Genomic DNA, 25,909 nt, shown 5'->3' on the forward strand with positions numbered 1-25,909 from the left:
TTGGGAGAGAGTGGAGGAAGCAGGCTCTAGCGTGGAAGTGGCACGTCCAGTCTGCTTAAACGCCCTTAGATAGAACTTGATGACATACTTAGTCATCCCTAAGCATACCTGAGGCCAGGAAATGTAATGAAGATGGTCAGGCTACAGTTTTATTAATATAGAAGAAGGGGAGCACAGATACCGAAGGATAGTTAGCAGTCTCTGCCACACCTATGCAGTTTCTGCTTTCTCTGATTATAATAGTGACCATGCGGCTCTGTCGTCCCACTTAGTTGCCCCCTACCTTGGCTTGATTTTGAAATTACTGGCTGACGTAAAAGTATTTTCTACTCTAAGCTTAATTTAACAATGACTTAGTGTTCTCTTTGAGAATGTAATGATTAAAAATTACTGTTTTCTTACACTTGGTCTTTAGTGTTAAAATCTTTCCATTGTTATTTCCCCATGATCTTTCCATTTTTATGAATCATAGTTAGGAGGGCTCTAATGGTCTTGTCCTGTTAATTTGAGAATACAGGTGGCAGCTGATTGTGAAGCTTTTGAAGCAAGAGCTGAGGCTAAGCTTAAGTTTCTAGCAGGTGTCAGGATTTAATACAGGGTTATGAAACAGAACCCAGATGTGAGATCCTGGCAGATAGAGAAGATGTGGAGAAATACTTAGGGATCGAGAGGTGGTAGGTGAGAAGCTAAGCAGGCAGAAGGACAAGGGATATATAAATATTGGACAGCAGAGCAGTATGGGTAGCTGAAAAGTATAGAGTTTTTCTTTCTAAGAGACAGGGACAAGTATCTAGGAGAATCTGGAATGTACTTCTGGGCCACAGTCTTGATAAACTTGTAAGATTAGCTCAAATTTATTGATGGTGCTCATCAGCTTTTCTATTAGCCGTTCAAAAAAAGTAATAGCAAAGAAAAAATTGTCAAAATATGTGTTTAAAATCTTCAGGCTGATGGTCCATAGCTTAATTTGTTGAGGAAGAAACTAAATAAATACATAACTGATAATTGGAATAGTTGATAGTGTTAGAAGGAAAAAAGTCCTAAATTTTGTGTCTGAAACATAGGGTCCCATTAATATGAATGTAGTATATATATTTTATCAGTCTGCTGATGACATTGCCCACATAAACTGGCTTCAAGAATGTACTGTCTACACCCTGACTTTACCTACACTGCTGCCCTGAGTGTTTCCTGTATAGAAATTTGGTAGTCAGCAGTGCTCAAAGTCAAGTCATTCTCTTGAAAGACTTTCTCATACACTCCCCGCCACCCCCACTTCCCTGCATAATACCTCTCCTGGGTTCCCATACCACTTGTGAATATAATTAGATAGGTTTAGTCTTGTTATTCAGATTGTGCCCTTCATTTGAAGTTTGACACTAAGCACTTCTGTGTGGTATATAGTCATATATTTTCGTATCCTAGAGAAGCTGTTGAGAAAGTCGAAAACCTAAGGTGCTTTATCTGTCTACTGCTCCTTTATTACCTCTAGAGGACAGCTGATAGATTTGTTTTCTTGGAAGTATTCTTATGGGACTGAAACACCTTGGCAGATAAGATGATAATTGCTTAAGTTAAACAAATGCTTTGATTCACTTGGAACTTAAAGACCTCATTAAAAATTCTCTCTCTGATTTAGATTTAGACAGACAAAACAGGCACCCTGACAGGTTGGCGATAAATCTTTTAAAATCACTCTTTTGTCACATGTGGTTTATGGAGCATATTGTGACTGGTTTCCTTTTAACAAAGAATGGCATGCTAAGAAATAATATATAAACTGTTTTCTTTAATGTATAAAATGCTCAAGGGAAGTTGAAATTAAAAATAAAGTAGGACACATGCTACACTGCCAATGCTAAAGCAAACACGTGTACTCTTCTTTGAAATTCCCGAAAAGAATAGGATGTTTTGATACCTTGAAAGGCCAAATGGTTGTGATTAACCTTGAAAAATAAGTCTCCAGCAGATGGAAGATACTTGCAATTTGTAGTCCACGGATAGCAAATCAAAGATGATATCAAATCTTATTGTAGCTTGGGTAGTGGTTTTGAGAATGGTTAATGGCCATTTGTTAGGAAAGATAAAATCACTGTAGATTTAAAAAAACGTATTCATTCTGTAAAGTGTCACACTGAAATAAGGGCTATCTTTTGTAAGCTTAGATATTTGTCATTGTGCTTAGGTAATTTTGATGAAAACAGTGCTCTTGTGCTCCATTGGCCCACCTCCTGGAGACAGTCATCTCTCTGAATGGTTCAGCTCCTTTGCTGCCATAATAAGCTATTTGCCTAAGCAGATACTCATCTGGTCCCCAAAGTATTTTGGAATTCCAGCATTGTGGGCCTGGATCAGAGTAGAGCTCCACATTTTCTTCTATTTAGCTCTATCACCGCTGACATTTGGATAAGTCTGTTCTGTGATGCATCGATAACCATCTGCTTCTCTGCATACTCTAAAGTCTACTTTCTATTGAGTTAGATTAGACCCTCAGAAAACTCTGTACTTGGACCCCATTAGCTGAGACTCTTGCTGAACTACATGTTATGTTATGCCCATGGCTTTATCCAGGGTTTGTTTAAAAAAGAAGTAATATAAAATTTCCTTTTGCTTTATGTTATTGAGAATATGGCTTATAATAGCACTCTGTATTCCATCTATAAAGCCTAATGTGAGAAATTTCCTTCAGAGTTTAGGGACACAAAAAAATTTATTTTCTTTGATAAAGGATACTTTTCCATCTTATAGATATTGAGCAATGTCTAATTTACCTTTTTAATGTAGTTACTTGTGTCTGAAAGCACAGGGAAAATTTGGATGTCAATTGTGTGTCAATAAATTGTATAAATTAATTTAAAAAATAGTCATCATGTAAACCAGGAGTCAGCAAACTGTGGCACACCTGCCTCCTGTTTTTGTAAATAAAATTTTATTGGAGCACAGCCATGGTCATTTTTTTATATATTGTCTGTGGCTGCTTTCATGCCACAATGGCAGACTTGAGTAGTTTCTGTCTGACTCTACAGAAAAATGTTTCCAATCCATTGTAAATAGTCACATGATGGTCTGGGTCAGACCAAATGCAATAGTACTAAAGGAATGTGAAGCAAGGTGATTACTATACGATGTGGCTACTTAGGAAAGAGAGGATGTGCTGTGAAAGGAATTTCATCTTTAAATGGCAGGAACACGTAGAGAAGGGCGTTTTATGTGGGAGAGAACAGCATAAGTAAAATCCCTTAGGAATGAGGAGATTTTGAGTATGTGGGACTATTTCAAAAACCGTTTTAGCAAGATTGGAATTAGATAGCAGTGAAAATGAAGTTGAATGGGTGAGACTGTTGTTGGCGGGCTTAAAAGCTAGGAATCTGAATTTGCGTTTAATCTGACAGGGTACTGAAAGCCCACTATGAATTCTTCACAGGGAAATGATGTGATGGAAGTAACATTTTAGGACAGTTAATCTGACAGCAGTTTGTGGGATGAACTCAAGCTTGGAGAACCCTAAGACTCAGCGGTTACTGGAGTAAGCCTGGCATGAGGAACTAAGATGAATATAGATATGGAGAGGAATGGTAGACTCTGAGATGCTGGAAAGAATGCAGCTGACATTGTGACTGACTAGATTTAGAGAATGGTTGTGAGAGGAGAATTTGGAAAAGATCAACTGAAATGTGAACAGTTTTTATGAGAGAAAATATGTGTTTTGTTTTTGACATCTCCAATTTCTGGTGTTTTAGAGCCTTGGAGAGTAGGGAAGTGTTTGGAGGTATGGACTAGACGAAGGCTCTGGGGGAGTTTACATGAAAGGAAGAGAGCACAGGGCAGAGAGGCTTGGGTTGCCTTCCTTCTGGAAGGAAGAGGGAGTGTAAAGAGCAAAGTGGACAAAGGAATAGGAGGACTTGGGAGAGCAGTGTTCCCCGGTGTGTATCCTAGGAAAGGCTTCTTGTATAGACTGTTAACAGATATCCCTTGAACAAAGGGTGCCATGGCCAAGTAAGTCTGGTAAACTCTAGTTTAAGCAAAGTTAAACTTGCTTTAGAACCTCTCAGATTCTTTAGTAATATGGGCCATTATTTCTATCTCCAACTAAGATCTGTTTCTCCAAGTGTGGATTCATGTATCCAACTTTCTACCCGACATTTCCACTTGGTTATCTGTTAGGCATCTAAAACTTACCTGTCCAAAACGGAATTCCTTGTCTTCCCCCACAAAACTTATTTCCCGATTTCAGTTGATGGCAACTCTGTCTTTTCCTTTTAGTAAAAAATGCCATGTAAGTAATATATCAATTATTTTCTTTAATGTGTAAAATGCCCAAAGGAATTGAGATTAAAAATAAAGTTGCTCAGATCAAAAACCTTGGAGTCATCCTTGATCCCTTTCTTTTTCCTCTTTCTCATCCAATTCATTAGCAGCCACACTGGCTCTACTTTCAAATATATGCTCTGTCTGGTCCCTTCTCACCTCAAGTGATTCTGTTCAACTCTTACCACTTTTTTCTATAGTAGTTTCCCATTTCACTAAGGATAAATTTATCAGTCCTTCCAGTGGCCTGCAAGGCCTTTTATGATCTGGCTTCTAGTTGACTCTCTAATTTATCGTTCTTTTCCTCCTTTACTCTGCTCCTGATTCATCTCTTTCTCTTTCTGAAACAGAACTTAGGCGCTTTATTAGCTTAGGGCTTTTGCACTTACTGTTTCCTGTGTCAGTGGCACTTTCCCCCAGATATCTGTATGGCTAACTAACTCTCAAATGCCACCTTCTCGGAAAGATACTTTGACCACCATGTTTAAAATAGAAAATGTGTCCTTGCTCTATTTCTCATCCCCTTTACTCTATCTGTGTTACTTTTTTTTCCCCACAGCACTTATCACCTTCTAACATATTGTATTTAAAGTAATATTTGGTTTTTTATTTACTGTCAGCCTCTTCCTACTAGACTGGGAGCTTCATGAGTGTAGATATTTTTGTCTGTTTTGTTCACTGATGTAACTCAGGCACCTGGAGCAGCGCCTGACACAGCATAGACACCTAATAAGTGTTTGTAAAAGGAGGGACTGAATCTTTAAGATGGCAATGTATGTCCTCATAAAGTCCTTTTTCTCCTCCCGTGGAGATCTCTTTATCCTGGGTTTCCCAGGGACACACTTTGGGAAATTCTGCTGTGATGTCTGTGGAATTCAACAGAGAAGAAAATTCCAAGAATGGTGAAATTGACACAACTGGGAAGTTGAAGAAATTTTGACCTCTTAAGCGAGTGAGTAGATTAGATAGGGAGCATGGTTTGCAGTCGTAGATGTTTCAGTGCTGTGACATGTCAAATTCAAGGGAGTAAAGTCGGACATAGCTGTTGAAGAAGAAAGCTAGGCTAAATTGTCCATTCAGGGAGTTTAGCTTTGGAAGAAAGGGAGGAAAGTTGTTAGAAAGAGCTACAGATTCAGCACAGGGTGCCTCCATTTTTGAGCTCAGGAGAGCTTGGTTTTGCTGCCTGTTATTTTTATGGGGTAACCTAGAGTACTGTATTGACATACATTTTTTCTTAAGTTATATTGTAATAAATAGGTGACCTAAATCATCTTCTTTTTGAAAGTAGTGTAATTTGATGGGTTCATTGCTGCGTGGGAATTGGATAAATTGGGATCGTTAGGAAATCCGCTTATTAGTTCTGTGCCTTCAATTTACCACCTGCCCTCCTCCATCCTTTTTGCATGCTTCTTTTTTTTTCTCTTGAGAGCCCAGTAGGAATGAGAGGTGTGATGTAAATATTAAAAATTGGTGCTAATTGCCTGCTTGTTCCTCTTTTAGGAGACCAGCAGTCTGTGTTGATGTGTGAGTTTCTAGGTCATTTCTGTACTTCCTGAAAAGGCTCACCTAGGCTTTACACTTGTCACTAGCAATTGGATTAGTGCTAAAATGAAAGCTTGTACCAAATTGAGCCATAGTTTAAGCAATTTTGTAAAGTTTGCGTCTTTCTGCCTTAGAAGTTTTGATCCATAAAAGAATTAATTTGTATTTCAAACGTGTGGTTGAATTTATAAAGTCATTTTGTTTAGGCTTGAACTTTTGGATTTTTCTTTTGTTTGTTTCTGTAGTGTGAATTCATCTGTTTCATGGTTAGCTCTAATGGGAAAAACCAAGAGCTGTTGGGTATTTTTAGTTTATTTATCAATCATGGCGTTTAAGGCCTGAAGCGGTTAACAGGGAAGGATATGCCAAGGATTACTCTGCCGAGCCCTGTGCTTTATTTCCATTGTTGTCTTTGGAACGAATAACATTCATGTTATTTGAGGAATAATTGGTTTGAACTCCTTTTCCGGACTAACAAATATTCTTTTGTTTTGGTTACAGAATCTGCGTACATACATGTAAGAGAAGCAAAAATGTCAGATGATATCAGGAAAAGGTTTGAATTTCCAAATTCTCTTATCCAATCACAGGTAATTTTATTTATTTATTTTTGCCTCATGGTAACAAGTGAACCTTTTTGGTGGATCATTAATTGAACTTTATATTTTAATATTAAATATTTTATTCTTCTAAATATAGAGATATATATTATTTTATTAAACAACTTTTATGTGAGTTAATTTGAAAATTTATATTTGACACAGGAAAGTAAATATTGAAATTGGCCAATCTCAGCTTCTATTTATATCATGCTTTTCTTCTTAGAGATAATAAAACCTTGATTAACTATGATGCCTCTAAATATGTATTTTTTTGGTCTATATTTTTGGGAACAGAAGTAAATGGTTATATGTCTACAGATTATGAGAGAGTAATACTTAAAATATTTAATATTTAAAATATTTAAATATGTACAAATATTAAGAATAATAGATTTTTATAATAATGAAAGCCAGTTAGTAAAATATCCTGGATTAAAACATTTGGTCTGGGGCTGGCCTGGTGGCGCACCAGTTAAGTGCACATGTTCCACTTCGGCAGCCCGGGGTTCACAGGTTCAGAACCTGAGTGCGGACATGGCACCACTTGGCAAGGCATGCTGTGGCAGGCATCCCACATATAGAATGGAGGAGGATGGGCACACATGTTGGCTCAGGGCCAGTCCTCCTCACTAAAAAAGGAGGATTGGCAGCAGATGTTAGCTCAGGGCTAATCTTCCTGAAAAAAAAAATTTTTGGTCTGTGTACTGACTCAGGCAGGAGATTGTGAAAATTTATGTTAGAGGGCTTTTCAATTATTAGAGTTAAAACAAAGATGGTTTTCTGGCTAGCCTTCAGTTAACTAGAAGCATTCTGGTTAATCAAGGTACCGTAATAGTTTACTGTCTTTTCTTGTGAGAGTGAAGCTAAGGGACCAGCAGAAGCCTGTCTGAAGACTTAACAACCTACAGCGTCTGGGATTCTTTCAACAGTTAACTTCGGAGATGCCTGCTGTGGGAATTGACTTAGCTGGGTAGTGGGGAACCCTTCCATGAGGAGTAGAACACTCCTTATGCAAGATTCCCTTCTACCTGACTGGGTTGGAGTCATATCCTGTGCAGCATAGGTCCTTACCATGAAGAAGAAGATGATGGCTGGAAGGATACTGTCCACAAGTTTTATTTTTCTGTGCCTGGAATCCCTTCATTAGCATAGACGGTCAAGAAATGCCTGTGTGTATTACTGTTAAATTAAGTGAAAAGTATATATGCGTTGTTTAGTTTAGAATGTCAGTTTAAACTATTCTGTTATGGAAAATTTAGGTAGCAATGTAGGCTGATTTGTCCTTGGATTTTGTATTTTAAAATAAGTTTAGACTATATTCTCTGATTTTAGAAGGATAAATTGAAAGGGAAATTAGAGAAATTGAACCTGGTGGGCAGTGGGGGATGTTTATCATTAAGCCCATTTTCTTTTAGTCTTTTTTCTAAATATGAAAGGTAGTTTTTTGTCCTTGTTGTGTTGCATATTGGTTTTATTAGGTTCTTGCAATTGTGCCCTGTTCTCTGTGAATATATCTTATTGTTCTTTTGTAACCACTGCTCAGTGTTAGCACCATGTTTCATTGATTCACACACATTTTTTTCACACTTTAATATCTTTGAAATTGGGCTGCATCTAGTAATTGATGATAGCAGTCATTATACAATTGGTATTGCCTGCACAATTGTGAACGTGGCCATCATTTTCCAAATGAGTCTAAGAGAGCTCTTTCATTAATATAAAATCAAAATTCTAAATTGTAAGAAGCATTATATAACATTGAGTAATTGGCAGCCTTTTTTTCTTTCTTAGTAGTACATAAAATAAAGGTACATCTTGTGGTTGATGGCTAGTTACATTCAATGAAATATGGTATATTTTGTAAACAGGAACCAAACTATTCACTGGCCCTTAATTGTTGTTACTATCCTTCTAACTAGGAGGTAAGAGACAGTTAATTGAACTAATCATAATATTCATGTAAATGAGTGAATTGTATTGCAAAACTGAGAATATCCAGCATTGAGGTCTTAAGTCATTTCCAATGTGTGAAATACAGAAAGAAACGAAGAAGTGGGTGCTGTGTTTTTATTTATGTGCGTTTCTGGAGACTTTGCAAGACTGACAGGTATTCATAGCTATATTATACATTAGTCCCAAGTGAAGGACCAACATTTGTCAAAGTTGCAAAGTTTTTCCCAACCCATACACAGAATGGGTGTCATTGTTGCTAGCCTACGGCTTGGCTCTAAGACAGCAATGCTGGGAAGTGCTGAAGAACTAGGAGAATGAGGTGGAGGTAGCAGGAGGTAATGATATTTATGTATTTATGTAATCAACACTCCTGTAAGAGTCTTAGATTTAGTTTTGCGCTTTTTGACCAAAGCAGGATATAGGAAAATTTTAGAGATTTGTAAGACTGAAAGCTTATTAAAAGGCTGAAACCTATGAAAATATAACAAAGAAATTAAATCATAGAGCCTAGAGAAAGAGAATGGTCATGGTGGGGGGAGACCTGTTGGTTCGGATCTGTGTGGGCCATAGTCATAAAGATGGGGATGAGTTTTCTCCATCTTCATTAAGGGCATGATGAAGCATGATTGATTTCATTTAGATGCAAAGATGATTTTAAAAGCTGTGGAGTTTCTCATTTGTCTCATGGTTTGATGGATTAAGCAATCTTAAGTTATCTTCTAATGCTAAGTGACAGCAATTTGAACTGAAAATCCGACAATTTTCTTAACATCTATGAGCTGTAGTTTGCTTATTGAGATTAAAAGTTGGGATAAAATGCTTACTTTGAGGATTATGATGATTCATAATTAGGATAATTCAGTGCCTTCTACATGGTACATATTCAGTGAATTGGATTTTTTTTTTGAATGGGAATTTTCTTTATTACCAATTAAACTGTCTGGCATACTCATACTTCTGTCAACTAGTATTCATATTAGTTACCTTCAAATGCACTATTTGGAGAGAACTAACTTCTGAGGGAATATATTCATTAAGTTTGTTTGTTTTTTAGGCTGTGGGTCACCTTATTGCTGCTGTCCTAAAGGAAAATGTTTTTTCAGACAAGATTCACCAATCCACAAACCAGGTCTGTATTTAACTTTGTGCTATAGTTCTGTTCAGCTCTTGCTGCCAGCTGGATCACATGTATACATCTTTCGTTTCCCTCACAGTTCAGGTCACTGTAGAAATGATTTCGAACTGTGAGAAGTTCATTGCCTTTTTTTTGGTTTGCCATATTTTCTACCAAATTCTTTTAAATTTTAAAATTTGTTACAACACACTCCAGGAATGAGATACGGAGGTGGTGAAGGGGAGTATTCTTATGGCTATTAATGAAAAATAACATGAATGAAAGGAGGGCAGGCATGCTTTAGAAAAGGTTGATAGGGTTACCTCTGAAGGCATATTTATATTTAGTAGAGAAAGTGAACAGAGTGGCTCTGTTTGGGTGTAGGAGATTTCTCACGCTTTAGGTAGCCCCAAATGTGAGTTCTAAGTTGGAAAGGTCATGCATTGACAGTTGGAGCTGGAGGAAAAATTCTGAACCATGCGTAGGGCAGGTGAGTGCTAAGAGTTGAAGCAATGCCAGCTTTACTGAGCTGTATCCCACATGGGTTTTGGTTGACCAGTGGTGTCTATTTTGACGTGCTGGTTGGAAACTCTGCTCAAGTAGTGCTCTAAGGTAAACTCTGTGGAGAACACAGGAGATGGAAATAAGATATATTTTTTTTACGTCAGAAATAAATTGATTTTATTTCTCTCACATTCCTTTTGATTAGCTGCACATTTCTTTACAGCTTCTGCTGACATGTTGAAGTAAGCGTAGGGGCGTACTTCACTAATTGGCATTTATCTGGTGTTTGTATATAGTCATATAAATTAGCTTTTCAGAGAACCCTGAACTTAGTCTTGCCTATAATCATGTTATATACTCTAAGAAGATTTAATGATTTTCCTTAAACTGTCAGGATTTATTGAATATCAAATTCCTGTAACTGAATGTTTCCTCTTCTATTAATAAATGAATGCTTACTTCTGTGAGCTCACAGTATTACCTGAGGCAACAGTTTATTTATTCATTTATTTTGTTTTTCTGCCTTAGTAATGGAGTAATGACATTTAGAACTCTTTGTGTCCATACAGGTGAATAAAATTTCCTTCTGAATAAAAGAAATGGAATATAAATATTCTTTTCCTGCAGTGACTGTTAAATGTATTGTTCTGTTCTAGTGAGCTCTAAGATTGCAAAGGATCTCAGAGCCAGCTACCGTGGGAAGGTGGGCACAATACAATGTGGATTGTCATTCTTTTAGTTATTCATGGGAGCTGGGGAATGTTAATTTTTTTCTCCAAATTACGTATTTCCCTAATAAATTATGTCAGGAGGACGGAAAAATAGCTTCATTATGTGTTCTTTAAGGAAAAAACTCAAACCAAAAAACATCCCCCAAACCATGTGGACTTAACCCACAATATATCCAAATATAGGTTTATCATTAGTAGTGAACCTTTTTGTGGGGGATATGGGGGTCATGGGTTCCTGAGAAAGTTATGAAAGCTAGATCCTCTGCTTTTATAAGATTTTTCAATTTAAAGAACTTATATTTATTTATGTGCCCTCCCAGTGCTTTTCTATCAAAGATGACAGATTGACGGCATGAGAGGAAAAAAGCCACAGTCGCTTTCTTGGGCAAACCAGTTTTTCTCAGCTTTTCTCGGTAGCCGTGGAACCAGCAGCTTGCTGGTCCCCTGTCCTGCTCCTCTGTCTTTCCTCTGGGCCCACATAAGACTTCAATAAATTGGGGCAGGGACATTGTAGGGGGTGGTGGGGTGCGTGTAGGTGACAGAGGTTGGTGGTAGGAGAGCAGGAACATTTTCTGAAAATATAGTTGCCATTTAGGGTTTGAAGCATATGTATGATTGGAGTTCAACATAGAGTAACTGATACGCTGATGTTGTTGGCTGCTGGTTAAATGGCTTGGTTAGAGCACTGTGCTAGTGCCAACTCTGAATTTTGATGCCCTGTTCGTTTTGCTGAGTTGCTCACGCTCAGGTCATACCTCTCTCTGCACCCAGCCTTATTTTGCGGTGAAGATACCAGATGAGAGAGAGAGAGAGTTAATATATCAGAACACATCTGTTATCTTTCTTAGAAAACTGACTTTAGTTTATTCTACTAGTGCAGTGACAACAGCAGCATCTTTGTACGGGAAAGCTAGCCTACTGGGAACGAATTACACTTTGATGAACGGCTGGGGCTCTACATGCGTTGCTGCTCCTCAGAAGTATCTTTTAATCACTGGTTTGATTTCAGACGCCTGCACTGAACTTGCTGTGGGAGAAGTGTTGCAGTGACAACGTCGTGGTTCGGACAGCCTGCTGTGAGGGTCTGGTGGCACTGGTTGCTCAGGAGCATGCTGAGTTCAGCTATGTTCTCAATGGGATACTCAACCTGATTCCATCCACCAGGTACTCTTTCCTTCGTGCTTGATCAGTTAGCAATTAAGTTTTTAGGAAATAATTCACTGATTTTCCATTAAGGGTCAATATTCACCCTACTTGCCGCTTGTTTTTCTTTCCTTTAAAATGTCGTGCAGTTGATACTTCGTATATGGTGACAACATGCTAATTTAAACTATAGTTTTGGAATTTATGGTCATCTGCTGTCCTTAAGTTTTGGGGCTTTACTTAAATTTGTTATTGCTCTCTTTTAATGAAGAAAATAGCTAAGTATTTTATAATTCACAATTGCAGTGCAAATTCTATTTCCACGGTGGTAAAGTTTATACACTGTACTGGCAATACTTGGTCAGCCTTTGGCATTGGTGTATGTGTTAGAAAATAATAGCACTGATTTCTTTAAAAGTATTTTGTGATTTAGACATGTCTTCCCCCGATTATTCTAAGTAAACAATGTTTTGTTCTTTGGATTTGTTTGTCATGACCATATTTATTCCACTCATAGACTGAGGATAATGACATCATAAGGGATTAAAAGGACCTACTCCATTCTGAGATGGTCAAACAGGACATTCGATCCATCCCATGGAAGTGAACATTTCTTGTAAAATACTCCCTGAAAAGGAGATGCCACTCTGTGCTTCAAGGGATGGTCTTGATCTATATGCCCTCAATTTTGCCCTTTTTAAATCATTTGGGCTTCTGCCTGCTTCTCCCAACTCTCACCCAGCTCCTGCCTCCTTCTTGGTGGGGTTACTTGTTCTCGCAGTGTTTTTTACTCACCTTTATTGTAGTATCATTTGAGCTGAGTACTTAATCTTTCTTTTCTGCCTCCGGTGGAGAAGGAGTACAACTGTAACTATCAGTCTGTGGAAGATGCCTTCCTGGGCTTGAAGTCTGTTAGGTTAAATAATCTCTGGCCTTAGAAGCTTCCTTCACAGATCTTATTTTGTTCCCTCACATCATCTCATTGTGTCTTTTGGAACCTTGATTTTTCTTTATATTCTGCTATATTCTGCCTTGTATTCAGTTATGAGTCCAAACCTTCAGTGTAGTAGATATGCCCTTCCCACGCTAGCTCCACCCCTCAACATGCATTCCTGCTGTGAACCCTGTCTCTTGCCATAAACGTGTCCACTATTCCAGAGCCCTGGCATGTGCTCCACGTCTGCATGGAATGTTCCTTCCCCTTCTCTTTCTGACATCATCTTCTTCATCCTTCAAGGCGCAGCTCAGATGTCACCTTTCCTGCTTAGACACTTTCCTCATCTCAGCTGGCCTACTTGCTCTTTCACAGTATTGTTTTTGTTAACCTGTATTTTTGTATCTAGCACACGCTTTAACAGTTAGTAGATGGCCAACTATTTCTGAATAATTAAGGGTTTGATCAGCCTAAAAACTTACGCATTTTCTGTTTTTCTTTGCATCCATGTGCACAAGCGCATCTACGCATGCACGCGTGCGCGCACACACGCACACACACACACGCACACACACACACACCCTTTAGAAGGATCCTATGTATACCCATAAAAGAGTAGTTTGGAGGAGGCTTTTAAAAAGTTAAGTTTTAATGTGTGCCTTTTTTTTCTCACTTGTTGCTTGACTTTAAGCTAGCCAACTGGGTTTTGCCTGTCACTTTTTGTCAGTGCAGTTAATGGTATTTGTTTCCATCTAAATAGTTCTTAAATGCCTTAAAATTCACAAACATAAAACCTACTTGCATTGTGTAGTTGTACAATTTATATTCAAAAGTAAGAGTGTCAGCAGCCAAGGAGGCCAGGGTAATGTTTCTGGCTATGTAAGGGAGAATTAGGGCGGGTTAGATTCTATCTTTAATTCCAGAAGATCATGTTAGAAAATTGTGCTCATGTGGGATATCGTTCACACGTTAGTATATGTCCATCACCACTATTTAAACTGAAAACCGTAAGCTTTACTGATAGTGAATTAGCATGCCATCTGTATGTATTATAATTTGCCAGTAACCTTAGATTTCTTTGGATTTAAAAATATATTCTTTGAATAGGCAATACATTCACATGGTAAAAAATTCAAAAGGGTATATGAGGCAAAGTTTCCGTCCTACTCCTGTATCTCAGTGTTTCTCCTCAGAGGGAAAACATCTACCAGGTCTTATTATCTTTTAAAAATGTTGTATGCACATATAACTGAAAATTTATGTATATATTTTTCCTTTTTTAAAAAACAGAATTAGTAGCCTACTATGTATAGTATTCTTTATTTTGCATTTTTTTTAGTGAAAAAACATAGCTTGGAGATTATTCTATAACATACATCAATGCTTTCTAATTTTTTTTCCAGCTGCAGAATACTCCTTTTCGTGAATGTGCCATAATTTCCCAATTCTCTATTGATTTCAGTTATTTGTAGTTTCAAACAGTGCTTCAGTGAATAATCTTACACGTATAAGTGACCATTAGTTTTCAAGTCTTTGGAAATATGATAAGCTATGGAAGAAAGCCTTGACTTTTACAGTAAGCAACTATAGGAATTTTAACAATTAAAGGATACTGGGGAAAAAATTTTTTTAAGAAGTTTCCCATCTGAGAATGTTCATATTATCTGAGTTGGTAGCCATAGGGTGATGTAGACAGAGGAGACCCTGAATCTAACCATTTAGTTTTTGAATCAATTTGATTGTGAAATGTGTTATATATGTGCTCAGTTTTCTTTATTGTTGCTAGTAGAGGTAATAATTATTTGTGTGTCAGAAAACAGAATTTTCTTCATTTGCTTTATTTCAAGTAGCAGAGCTTTGTGGTTTGTAGTGATTACAAAGACTATGCTTTGCATTGTTTATGTCTTAAAAAAAGCAAATGACAATCAAATTTAAGAAATTAAATTTAATTTAACTGAAAACAGCAGACCCAAACAGCCTCCTCCTCCAAAAGCTGCTCAGGGAATTTTTTGGGACAGAAAACCATCTTTATCTTCGGGATCTAAGAGCAGAATTGACTTTGTCATTTTCCTGTGCTTCCTGGCTGAGAAGTATTTAAATTTCTACCTGTCTCTAGATTTCTCTTCTTAAAAAAGAGGCTTGTCAGAATCTAGAGGCACCTTGTGAACAAAGCCACACAATGATTGGCCATCTTTGATTTAGAAAAATAATTCTAAAACTTGATGTTTTTGTTTTGGCTACTTACTAGCCTAGCATCCTTTAGGAACAGAGAGAGAGAGGGAGAGGGGCGAGGGAAGAGGGGAGAGGAGAGAAAGGAGAAGGGGAGAGGAAGGGGGGGCGCGGAGGGAGAGAGAGATTGAGATTTAGACAATGTAGCTTCTGGAGCTTTCTCAGCATTGCAGCAAATGTTGAAAGCTGCAAGGAAAGATGGGAGGGAAAGTCAGTGAGATTGTCTCCTTGCCTTGTAACCTGCTCTTTGGTCCTTTGCAGGTCTAGTCTATGAAATTCCCTTGGAACGTGTATGTAAGGCTCCTTACCTCAAACCCAACCCACCAGTGGAGAAACATTGGTGTAGAGCTTGCTACATTGTATAGTCTGATGTTCAAAAAGATTTGACATTTGCAAGGCTCTGCTTGTCTAAACTTCAGGGAGTGGCTGGGAAAGTGTCTGGCTCTGTTTGAGACACTGTTCTCTTCAAAGGAAGAGTTTGATGTCCAAGAGTGTTCTCAGTTCAAAGCTGAGGCAACATGAAACAATTGTAAACTCGTTTTTATAGCTTCTGTAAACAAAGAAATGGATTTAAGAGGTCTAAAATGTTCTTTTAATCAGTAAGGAAATTTGAAAAAAAATTAGTCCCTAGGGAGGGTGAAGGAAAGAAGGGGACCACAAAGGAAACTCAGTAAGGAAATCATTATCGCTAGTTAAATGTAAATTTTGAAATTAACCAAAACTGAAATTAAAGCGAATGACACATAGTAGCATGTGCTTTTCTTGTCCGTTAAGGAACTGCTTGTTTTAAGTTTAGATTGTTTTTGGTTTTGCTGTTTGTTTTTGTTTTTACATTGAATTCATGCTGAGATAAAGATTCCCAAAGCAAGGAGTTTCCCTGTTTTTCTTTCCTTAGATTTTTCCCCCCTTAACTGTGCTAACTTCTAGAAAGCTCGTGCAGCCATTGTTATAGTTGCTTAGTAACCGGATTGTGAATAAAAACCATACTCTCCTGTGGAACCAGGTATTCAGTTTTTGATATTGAGGTGTCATGACAGGCTGTAATTTCAGTTCAACTGCTTCCCCAACCCCCTCTTTTAAAAAATGTGTTTGGTAGGGAGGTTATGCTCTAGATAAACTAGGCTAGCACTTGATTTCTGTGCCTTTTGTGCTTCCAAACAGGGAATGGATCTGCAATTTGTGTATTTGGGGGAAAATAAAGTGTATTAAGGTATGAGAGATTAAAGTCTATTTTCTGAGATTCCTAAAATCTACTTTTAAATGAAATTTGGCATAAATTATTAAAAATGTGCATAGTGGGTCCTGACTAAAGCTGTTGGATTCAGTAAGTCTTTGATCATGGATTGATGAAGATCGGTTTTGGTAAAATGATTCTGAGAAGTATCTCGATGTAGATTTAGAGTAATCTAGTGAGAAAATTCTTGTCTCTCAGGGTCTTGTCTTTTATTGATGACTTTTTCTGTGGGAAACTTAATTGGCTTTGTTATCATGTAGGAAATGGCTAGCAACTGAGGAGATCTGTATTCTTATCTTGTATTATTGAAGATTTTCTGTACTTTTTAGCTTCTTTTTCTTTATTTTATTTGGCAAAAGAAGAAGAACCAAAGAAGGATGGCTTTATGAGGTTTCCTCTAAGGTTCAAGGAAGACAGTCTTAGCATGCTTTCCTCTGCAGCTGGGTGTCAGAGTATTTTGCCTGAATTTGAGATGGTTTCAGGGTTTATATCTACATCGGTATTATTTCTCATTTCACGCAAGTGACAGAATTACTAGACCGTGTCTGTTTCCCCATCTTGTCTTTTAAATATTCCTTTAAGCGTTTTAGCTTGTTTCCAGATGTTCTCCTTTCTTTTTTTCCAATCCTTTTTCTTTAAAATCCCAGAATCTTTTTCAGCTTGCAGCTCCTAACCAGAAAAGTGATTCCAGCCACTTTTCTCATCTAGGACATTCTGCCTTATTTCTTCTTAAGTTAGTTGATCTGGTTGAAGGCTTTGTTTGTCACAAAATCTTTCATTGTAAGAGTCGTGTGTGTATGCTGAGATGTTTCTAGGTGATTTAAGAAAAGTGACTGCCTAGCACATGTTACTTTTATAATGGAAAAATGCTTCAGAAGATAGAAGGTTATTTTCTGGTACTTAGAAGACAAGTGAGTGTGCAGAACTTTCTCAAGCAAAAGCTCAATAGCATTCCATCTCTGAGATTTTTTTCAAGAAGCATTACTTTTGTCATTTATTCAAGCATGGGTTCCCCAGAACTGTTTTTTTATTTCTTCCCTCTCTTCCTGGCTCTCTTTGTCTCTCCCCCTCTCTCTCATTTCTCATATAATTTTATAACAGATTTAGAGATGATTTCATAATTAATCTAGTATTTAACATTCTCTTATTTGCTGGTGACTTGCTGTGCTTAAGGCTGACTAATTATCCTTTCCAGTTAAAAAGGGACTCGGTCACATTTGTACTATTTTTCCCATGATACCTAGAGATGTCCCCTTTTGGGATATTTGTGTCATTCTCTTCAACTCAAAACATTGTTATTCTGATCCCTGGTCAAAAAATTAGTCTGGGTACTTCCTTGGACTTCATATTTGGAATATTTCAAAAACAAAGAACCAAGCATTAATTGTAGTCTTTCCAGAAGGAGATTGACCATACATGAGCAGTGTTTAATGTTGTAATCAAATAAACCCCAAAGGAAAACTGATACATGTTATTCATATGCACAATAATAATTCTGCTATTTTTACCTAGTGAAAAGCCATTTGAGGGGATAGTTTTAATAGTATAGTTTGTACAGCTTGACCAAAATTTTTTCTTTTCCTTTTTTTTGGGAATATTCAACATCATTATTGACCCATACTCCCTCTCATGGTAAGATGTAGGTCTTGGCTTTATACCCAGTGAAAACTGAGGCTCTATTTTGCATTTTGTCTTGCTGCTGCACTTGTAGCTCAAGCCTGAAGTTTCCTTTGCTCTCTCTTATGAGGGTTCTTGAGTCAGTTCCACTTTTCCTGGCACCCACTCAAGGGAGGACTTACTCCAGGTGATTTTTACTGAAGGGCTTTTGACTGCAGGTTCCTAAGTGTGTTAGGATTCTTTGGGCTACAAGTTACAGAAACTCACTTGGACTAGTTGGAGCATTAAAGGGTGATTTTTGTTTTTTTGATAAACAGCTTGTCTCATGGAACCCAAGAACAGGGATATACCTAGAACTCAGAAACACTTTGGATACAGGCTGTGTGTTTTTCCTCTCTTTCTGCAGACTGACTTTCTCTGTTTCCTGGTTCACAGGGCACCTGGGTTAACATCTTTCATGTATAATAGACAGCCAGTCTGAGACTGGAATTTCTTGGCCACAGTTACAGCTTTCCAAGGGTAAGACCCAGCATGTGTGAGTCTGCCCTACCAGGGACTCAGTATTAGTTTTCTAGGGCTGCTGTAACAAATGGCCACAAACTTGGTGACTTAAGACAACAGGAATTTCTTATTTCCCAATTCTGGAGGCCAGAAGTCTAAACCGCAGTGTCAGCAGGACTGATTTCTTCTGGAGACCGGGAGGGTCCATGCTATGCCTCTCTCCTAGCTTCTGACGACTGCCGCCAACCCTTTGTGTTCCTCGGCTTGTGGTTGTATAATTTCAATCTCTGCCTCTTTCTTTTCATGTTCTTCCTCTATGTGTGTCTCTGTGTCTCAAATCCTCCTCTCCTGTCTCTTATGAGGATGCCAGTCATTGGTTTTAAGGCCTAATCAGGATGATCTCATCTCGGGATCCCTTAAATTATATTTGTAAAGGCCGTCTTTCCAAAAAGTCACACTCACAGGTACCAGGGGTTAGGACTTAGATGTATCTTTTGGGAGACATAATCTAATCCTCTACAGGCTGTGTCTTCGTTATGTGAACATATGTATGCTAGGATCCCTTCTAGAGTAACCATATGAATGGGGAAGGAATGGTAATACCCAAAACAGAAAGGAGATCGGGACATTATTCCCAAAGAGTCTTCTGTACTGGGATTGTACCTGGGGGAAAGCCATGACTTGGAAATATCTCTCAGCCTCTCAGCCCAGCTCTAGGTTTGAAACACAATTGTGCTTAAGTGTAAGTGACTGATAGTAGATCTGTGTTGCTCTGACAGGGATAGAGGGAGGAGAGATTGAGTAGTTGGAGCGTTATTGTCAAAGATAACTAATTGTTTTACTATGACGGCAAGATGCCACCAGGTTTTCCATCATCATAATCCTCTGGAATATTTTTTTGAACCTGTAAATTCTCTCTCCAAACAGCAGTAATGATAGCAACAACCCCTGCCTTGGTTTTCAGGGGAAGGGAGGTAAGAAAGGAAACTAACTTGGAATGTGACACACAAAAATAACCAAGAAAATTTTGGAAAAAATAGGTGTTACAAAGAGGAACTCTTCCTATGACTTTTAAAACTTTTTCTGGAGAATTCTATAAGTAAGTAGAATAGTGTTATGAACCCTCATATTCCTGTCACTCAGCCCAACAACCATTTAACCCAGGGCTAGTCCCGTTTCCTCCATAATCCCATCCACTTCCATCCTGCTCATATTCTTTTGGAGTAAATCCCAGACATTGCATAATTTCTTCTGTAGATATTTAAGTACGTAAGTCTTTTTCAAAAACATAGCAGTAATGTCATTATTACACCTGGATGTACGTGTGTGTGTATCATTTTTTTTAAATGTCCAGTTAGTCTTCAGACATCTCATTACCTCATAATTTTTTTTTTTTTTTTTTACAATTTGAACGATCATCCAAATAAGAGTTGGTCCTTATGTTTTTTATCTCCCTTTTAACCTGTAAGATCTCCCCTCACATTTGTCCATCTCCCTGTCTCTGTCTCTTTCTCTCCTTCTTACTGTTTGTTGAAGAGATTTGGTTGTTTGCAATGATTCCCACAATGTGGGTTTTGCTGATGGCATCTCTGTGGTGTGCTTTAACTTATTTCCCTGTATTTTCTGTAAATTGAAAGTTTTTTCTAGAAATTTCATGAGATTTAGGTTCAGTTGTTGTTGTTGGGTGCAGATGTCAGAGCAGAGAAGACTTCTTCATAGGTGTAATGTGTTCTTCATAGGAGGGACGTAATGTCTGAGGGTTTTCTTTTTTCTTGATGTTAGCTGTTGATGCTTGATGGCTAGGTCCATTAATTCCTTAGGAGTTTCAAAATGGTGATATTCTAATTCTATCATTTTTTTCAGTTATTACATGAAATACTGCTATAAAGAGAACCTTCCCCATATCTACTGTTTGGTTTGCCCAGTAGTACAGTTTGAATAGGAAAGACAGGATATATACATGATTCTTTCTGTTTATTTACTAAACTTCAAAGTAATGTTTTTTTCTTTTTTTTTAGCATACTTCAGTGTTGACCAGTTAGATTTTATTTTGTAGAGAAATATAGTGAGCTCATGGATTTAACCATAATTGATGTATTTCAGTCCTCTTTCCTCTTTTTTTAATTTTACTTTATTTTTTTTGAGGAAGAGTGGCCCTGCGCTAACATCTGCCACCAATCCTCCTCTTTTTGCTGAATAAGATTGGCCCTGAGCTAACATCTGTGCCCATCTTCCTCTATTTTATATGTGGGATGCCTGCCACAGCATGGCTTGGTATGTGGTGTGTAGGTTCGCAGCTGGGGTCTGAACCGGTGAACCCTGGGCCACCGAAGCAGAGCATGCGAACTTGACCATTACGTCCCCAGACCAGCCCCCTCTTCCCTCTTTTTTAAAATTCATTTTTGAGAGTCTATTTTGGGCCCACTTTTTAGAAGCAGCTAGAGAGAGAGAGAGAAATTTAAGTAAAGTTCAAGTCCTATGGCGGGGTAATGATTTTCATATATAACAAATGAATTCAGAAGGAGGAGAGTGAAAGAAAATAGCATCTTCCAAAGGGGACTTCTTGCATCTGCTCTGATAACCATCTAATAGTGCTAGAACTCTCTTAGGAGTTAATTTGCAGTGTGGTGAATTTGGCTGCGTGGTGGGCAGTCTTCAACACAGTAGTTCAATCTCTATTTACCAGGCTGAATATTTGTCTTTTACTTTACTTATTCTATCAGGAGTCTTAAGTTGGTTTTAATGTTGTAAGTACATGGATTAAGATGTATTTAAAAAAAAAGCTCCAATATAAAACACCTGCCTCCCTTCCCCCAACAGGCTTATTTCATTGCCTAATAATATAAAGGGTATTATATTAATTTTATCTTCCCAGTGTTTGCAAATCCCTTGTTTGCTAAACGTGCAATACCTGAAATGAAAGGCCTATAACCACAACTCGTAATACCACTCATATTAGTTTATTTAGTAATAAACTAAATGACAAATTTAATAATAAGGATATCAGATACTATAATTTCAATCTGCATATGTAAAATCATGTAATTATAGAACCAGAAATTACCTTCAGAGGTCACCTCTGTGGCTAAGTGAGACATAGACAGTACCTAGCTGTCTTCTATCCATCTATCCATCTACTAGTGAAACGTATTTCTTGAATATCTCCTTATCCCTGTGCTGGGTGCTGTGATATCTCAGTGAAGAAAGCACACATAGTTGTTGCAATTGCGATGCTTTTGGTTTAGAGGGAGAGATTGCCATAATCTTAGTTGCCCAATTATATATTAAATACATTCAGACAAAGTCCACTGTACTGGGAGTGCCTTTAATATGGGAGTCTGACCTCATCATGGAGGTTAAGGGAGGCTTTCCTGACAAAGTAACACCTAAGATAATACTGAAGAATGAATAGAACTTATCTAGGCAAATAGGAGAGGGCAGAACTTTCCGCTTATAGGAAATGCGTGTGCCAGCTCCCTGTAGTGGGAGGGAAGATGGCCAGTAGGAAGGCCTGAAAGAATGCCAGGAACAAGGAGAGAAGTTTGAGATGAAGCTGGGAAGGTAGGTAGGGACCAGACGGTGTAGGTCATGATGGCTGATCTTGAAGATGTGAAGTGCAGAGGGAATTTATTGAAGTGTCTTATCTAGTGACTATCAGTGGTTTCAAAAATTCCTATTCTGGAGCCAGCCCTGATGGCCTAGGGGTTAAAGTTCAGCATGCTCCACTTTTGTGGCTTGGGTTCGATTCCCGGGCACAGAACCACACCACTCGTCCTTCAATAGCCATGCTGTGGTGGTGGTTCACATAGAAGAACTAGAAGGACTTACAACTAGAACATACAACTATGTACTGGGGCTTTGAGGAGAAAAAAAAAAGAGGAAGATTAGTAACAGATGTTAGCTCAGAGTGAATCTTCCTTAGCAAAAAGAAGAAAAACATTCCTACTCTGGCTGTGATATGAAGATAACATTAAGTGTTGGGTTTGGGATAGGTAGATATCTATGTGATGAATTTAGGTGGCTGTTACTGGAGTTCAGGGGAGGGATGTTGATTGCTTGCACCAGAGATGGAGGGTAGTAAATGGATTTGTGAGATAGTTAGGGGGTGAAGCATTTGAGGTGGATTGCATATGAGGATAACTGAAAGGGATATGTCAAAGGTGACTCCCTGATTTCTGGCTTGCCTGACAGGTAGATAGGGAACATTAGAAGACCAGGTGTGTGGGAAGAACCTGAATTTGGTTTTGGACATTTTGAATTTGAGGCACAATTCAGACATCGCAGTGGGAATGTTTAGTAGGCAGCTGGATATGCCATTTTTGGAAATGATATCCCCTGAACACATTATACTGTGAATAAGTGTCATAATATCTAATCAGATCTTTTCTGCCCTGATTAAAGTCTTTACCTTAATTTGTGAAATAACTCTTCTGTGTATCTGTGTACCTCAAACACAGACAGCCTGCTTGTCAAAGGGCTAATTCCAGTTCCCAAAAATGTTCCTCAGAAGTCTTCTTTCTCTGACACATTTTTGTGTCTGTGCTAAACTGTGGCTGAAGACAGGTTCTGAATAAACGACACTGGCTATTTCATTGTTTATTTAAATTTATGCTCATGCTGTTTATCTAGGAGATCAGATTTAATCTTCTATTTATGTTCAGAGACTCCTTCCTCACTTTGAGATTACAAACCTTTTTTTCCTTTTTTCACTAATAGAAAATGAAAGTAGGGTGTACTTTTTTGAAAACTCAAACAATGGCACTTGTAGATAATGAAAGCAGAAAGTGGTAAAACTTTTCCTTTTTATTATCTTCTCTTTCTTTTCTTGTTTTTTTAAAATTCACTTTCTCATTGGGCCCTGAAGAAAACTAGGAAGTGGCAGTGCTGGAAATGCTCAGGGCTGCAGGGTGTCTCAGAGGTTCCTCCCAGTCTTAGTCTTGGTTCCCTCTGGAATAGAGAGAAAGCTTGGGTGATCTGAAATCAGATCCAGACGCACAGAATCAGGGACCAGCTAATTGCAGTGAAATTGGAGTCCCATTTCTAGATGTATAAAAAAGTATCTATGAATGCATACATTAAGTGTTTTAAAATTGGATATTCTATTTATATGTTTATTGTTCTAAAACTTGCTTTTTTCCACTTAATATGTGTTGGACATCTTTCCATAGATCTGTTTACATCCTTGTGAATGGCCGCAGAGTATTTACAATGTGGGTATATCATATTTTAACTCTTTCTCTGTGGATAAACATACGTCTTTTTCTTCCTTTTTTTTTTTTTTTTAAAGATTTTATCTTTTCCTTTTTCTCCCAAAGCCCCCCAGTACATAGTTGTATATTTTTAGTTGTGGGTCCTTCTGGTTGTGGCATGTGCGATGCCACCTGTACATGGCCATGTCTGCACCCAGGATCCGAACTGGCGAAACTCTGGGCTGCTGCAGCGGAGTGCGCGAACTTAACCACTCGGCTATGGGGCCGGCCCATTTCTTCCATTTTTTTTAAAGATAACAAATAGAGTGTAATATTTTATTCTGGGTATATGTAAGGGCATTTCTATAGGCTGGGTTCTTAGTAGCAGAGTTTATGGGAAAAAGGGTATGTGCATTTAAAATTTTTATGGATATTGCCAAATTGCTCTCCATAAAGGCTTAACCAGTGTATGTTCAACATGGAAGTGCTTATGTCCTCATTCACTCATCGACACCTGTTATCATGAATCTTAATTCTTCTGTGATTTGCTTATCTATATTCTCTGCTCATTTTTCTATTATATGATTTGCCTGATTTTGTTGCTTTTCTTGTTTTATGGATATTAATCCTTTGTCATATGTGTTGTAAATATTTCATCTCAGACTATCTCTTATATTAACTTTATGTTTTGTCTCCCCTGAAAACCCTCCCCACTAACTTTGCTAGAACTATCTGGAATTTTAGATACAGATTGTCTTTTTTTGGTTCTTTTTTCACATTTCTCCATCAAATCCTCTCTTAACAATTGCTTTAATCTTTTTTTTTTTTTTTGAGGAGAATTAGTCCTGAGCTAACATCTGCTGCCAATCCTCTTTTTTTTTTGCTGAGGAAGACTGGCCCTGAGCTGACATCTGTGTGCATCTTCCCCTGCTTTATAAGTGGGATGCCTTCCACAGCCTTGCATAGGTCTGCACCTGGGATTTGAACAGGCGAACCCCAGGCTGCCAAAGCGGAACGTGCACACTTAACTGCTGCACCACTGGGCTGGCCCTTGCTTTATAGCCATATTTGAAAAATATTAAAGACTTGATTGTAAGTTCTTCTGGTATTCTTTCTGATCAAAGTTCTTTGTAGTCTACATCTTTTATTTCTTCAATTCTCTCTTATGCTTTATCTTAAAAAAATAATAGCTTTATTGATACATAATTCACATATTATAAAATCACCCTTTTAAAGTATACAACTCAGTAGTTTTTAGTATATTTACAAAGCTGTGCAGTCATCATGCATTATCTTTTAACTGGAGAACTTCTTTAGGAAAAATTTTCAGAATATTATGTCTGAAGATATTTCTTTTGTCTTCATACATTCATCTCAGTCTTTTGGGGGGGGTAGGTTTATTAAGTTGTATAATTCCATATACTTTGTTTCATTGACTGTTACGAATGAGAATTCTGATGCCAAATTAGAAATGATGTCCGTCTAATGGTCTTTATTTTATAGCTTTCATTTTACAAAATCTAGAAGGATTTTCTTTTTCATAGGATTTTCTTTTTATCTTTAGAGTTGAGAAATGTCTGCAATCAATGTTTTTAGCTATCTTGCCTAGCACTTTGTAGCCCTTTCAATTTGAAGACTTAAGTCCAGTGAGATTTTCTTTTACCCTATCTTTGAACTTTTGCTTCTCCAGTAGTTATGTTTTCTTCTAATTCATTACTTTGATTTTCAGCACTATTGAAACTATTAAACCTCTTTCTGCAATCATACAGAATTCAATAAAAAATATTAATTTTATAAAAGTAGATCTCAGATGCAGAGTAACAATGGCTTGAAAACAAGAAAAAGAGTTTTGTCAGGAAAGGTGGAAAATATTAGGAGTTAGGGTGGGTATAGAGTTAGTTTTAGGCACACTTGAGGCTTCATCGTTCATTAACTCTAAGTCTTGTATTTGCATAGCCTCATTTGTAAAGAGTAAAAAAAGTTGTAATCTTTATAGTATAGTTACGTGTATTAGATTCTCACAACTTTTTGAAAAAATAACCAGATACTTCACTGACATACTCTTATTTATTCTTTAAAACAACACAAGAACTGGGCTTGTTATCGTGATTCTAGGTTGCACAGATGAGGATGTTGAGGCTCCCAGGCGTTAAGCGGTTTGCCTCTTGTTCCCTAGCTAATTAGAATTAAAGCAAGGATTTAAGTAAAAATTAATCTGAAACCATTTCTCTCAACCCACGTGAAATATTTAAATAATTATTCAGTTGAATTTACGGCGAATGTGTTACTGTTTGCATGGATCTGTATG

The 25,909-nt window shown here is 37.7% G+C and overlaps 1 protein-coding gene and 1 non-coding gene across 11 annotated transcripts in view; both read left to right on the forward strand.

The window, feature by feature from the left end:
- FOCAD (focadhesin) overlaps window positions 1-25,909 on the forward strand; it is a 269,889-nt gene that overhangs the window by 21,321 nt on the left and 222,659 nt on the right. For 9 of the 10 annotated variants that reach the window (XR_011431488.1, XR_011431487.1, XM_023627427.2 and 6 more), the window contains exons 2-4: window positions 6,352-6,440; window positions 9,460-9,534; window positions 11,764-11,918. Coding sequence is in view for 6 of the 10 variants with exons in the window: in XM_070248565.1 (XP_070104666.1) it covers window positions 6,352-6,440; window positions 9,460-9,534; window positions 11,764-11,918 (319 nt within the window). In the remaining 4 variants the exon portion in view is untranslated. Of the gene's footprint in view, window positions 1-5,118; window positions 5,261-6,351; window positions 6,441-9,459; window positions 9,535-11,763; window positions 11,919-25,909 lie in introns of those variants that run through there. The other variant, XM_014735494.3, reaches the window with a different exon arrangement.
- Window positions 7,410-7,493, forward strand: MIR491 (microRNA mir-491). The gene has a single exon (NR_032995.1). It is a non-coding gene; the product is annotated as a microRNA mir-491 (primary transcript).

Source organism: Equus caballus, chromosome 23 (assembly GCF_041296265.1).
Source record: "Equus caballus isolate H_3958 breed thoroughbred chromosome 23, TB-T2T, whole genome shotgun sequence".
NCBI classification, from domain to species: domain Eukaryota; kingdom Metazoa; phylum Chordata; class Mammalia; order Perissodactyla; family Equidae; genus Equus; species Equus caballus.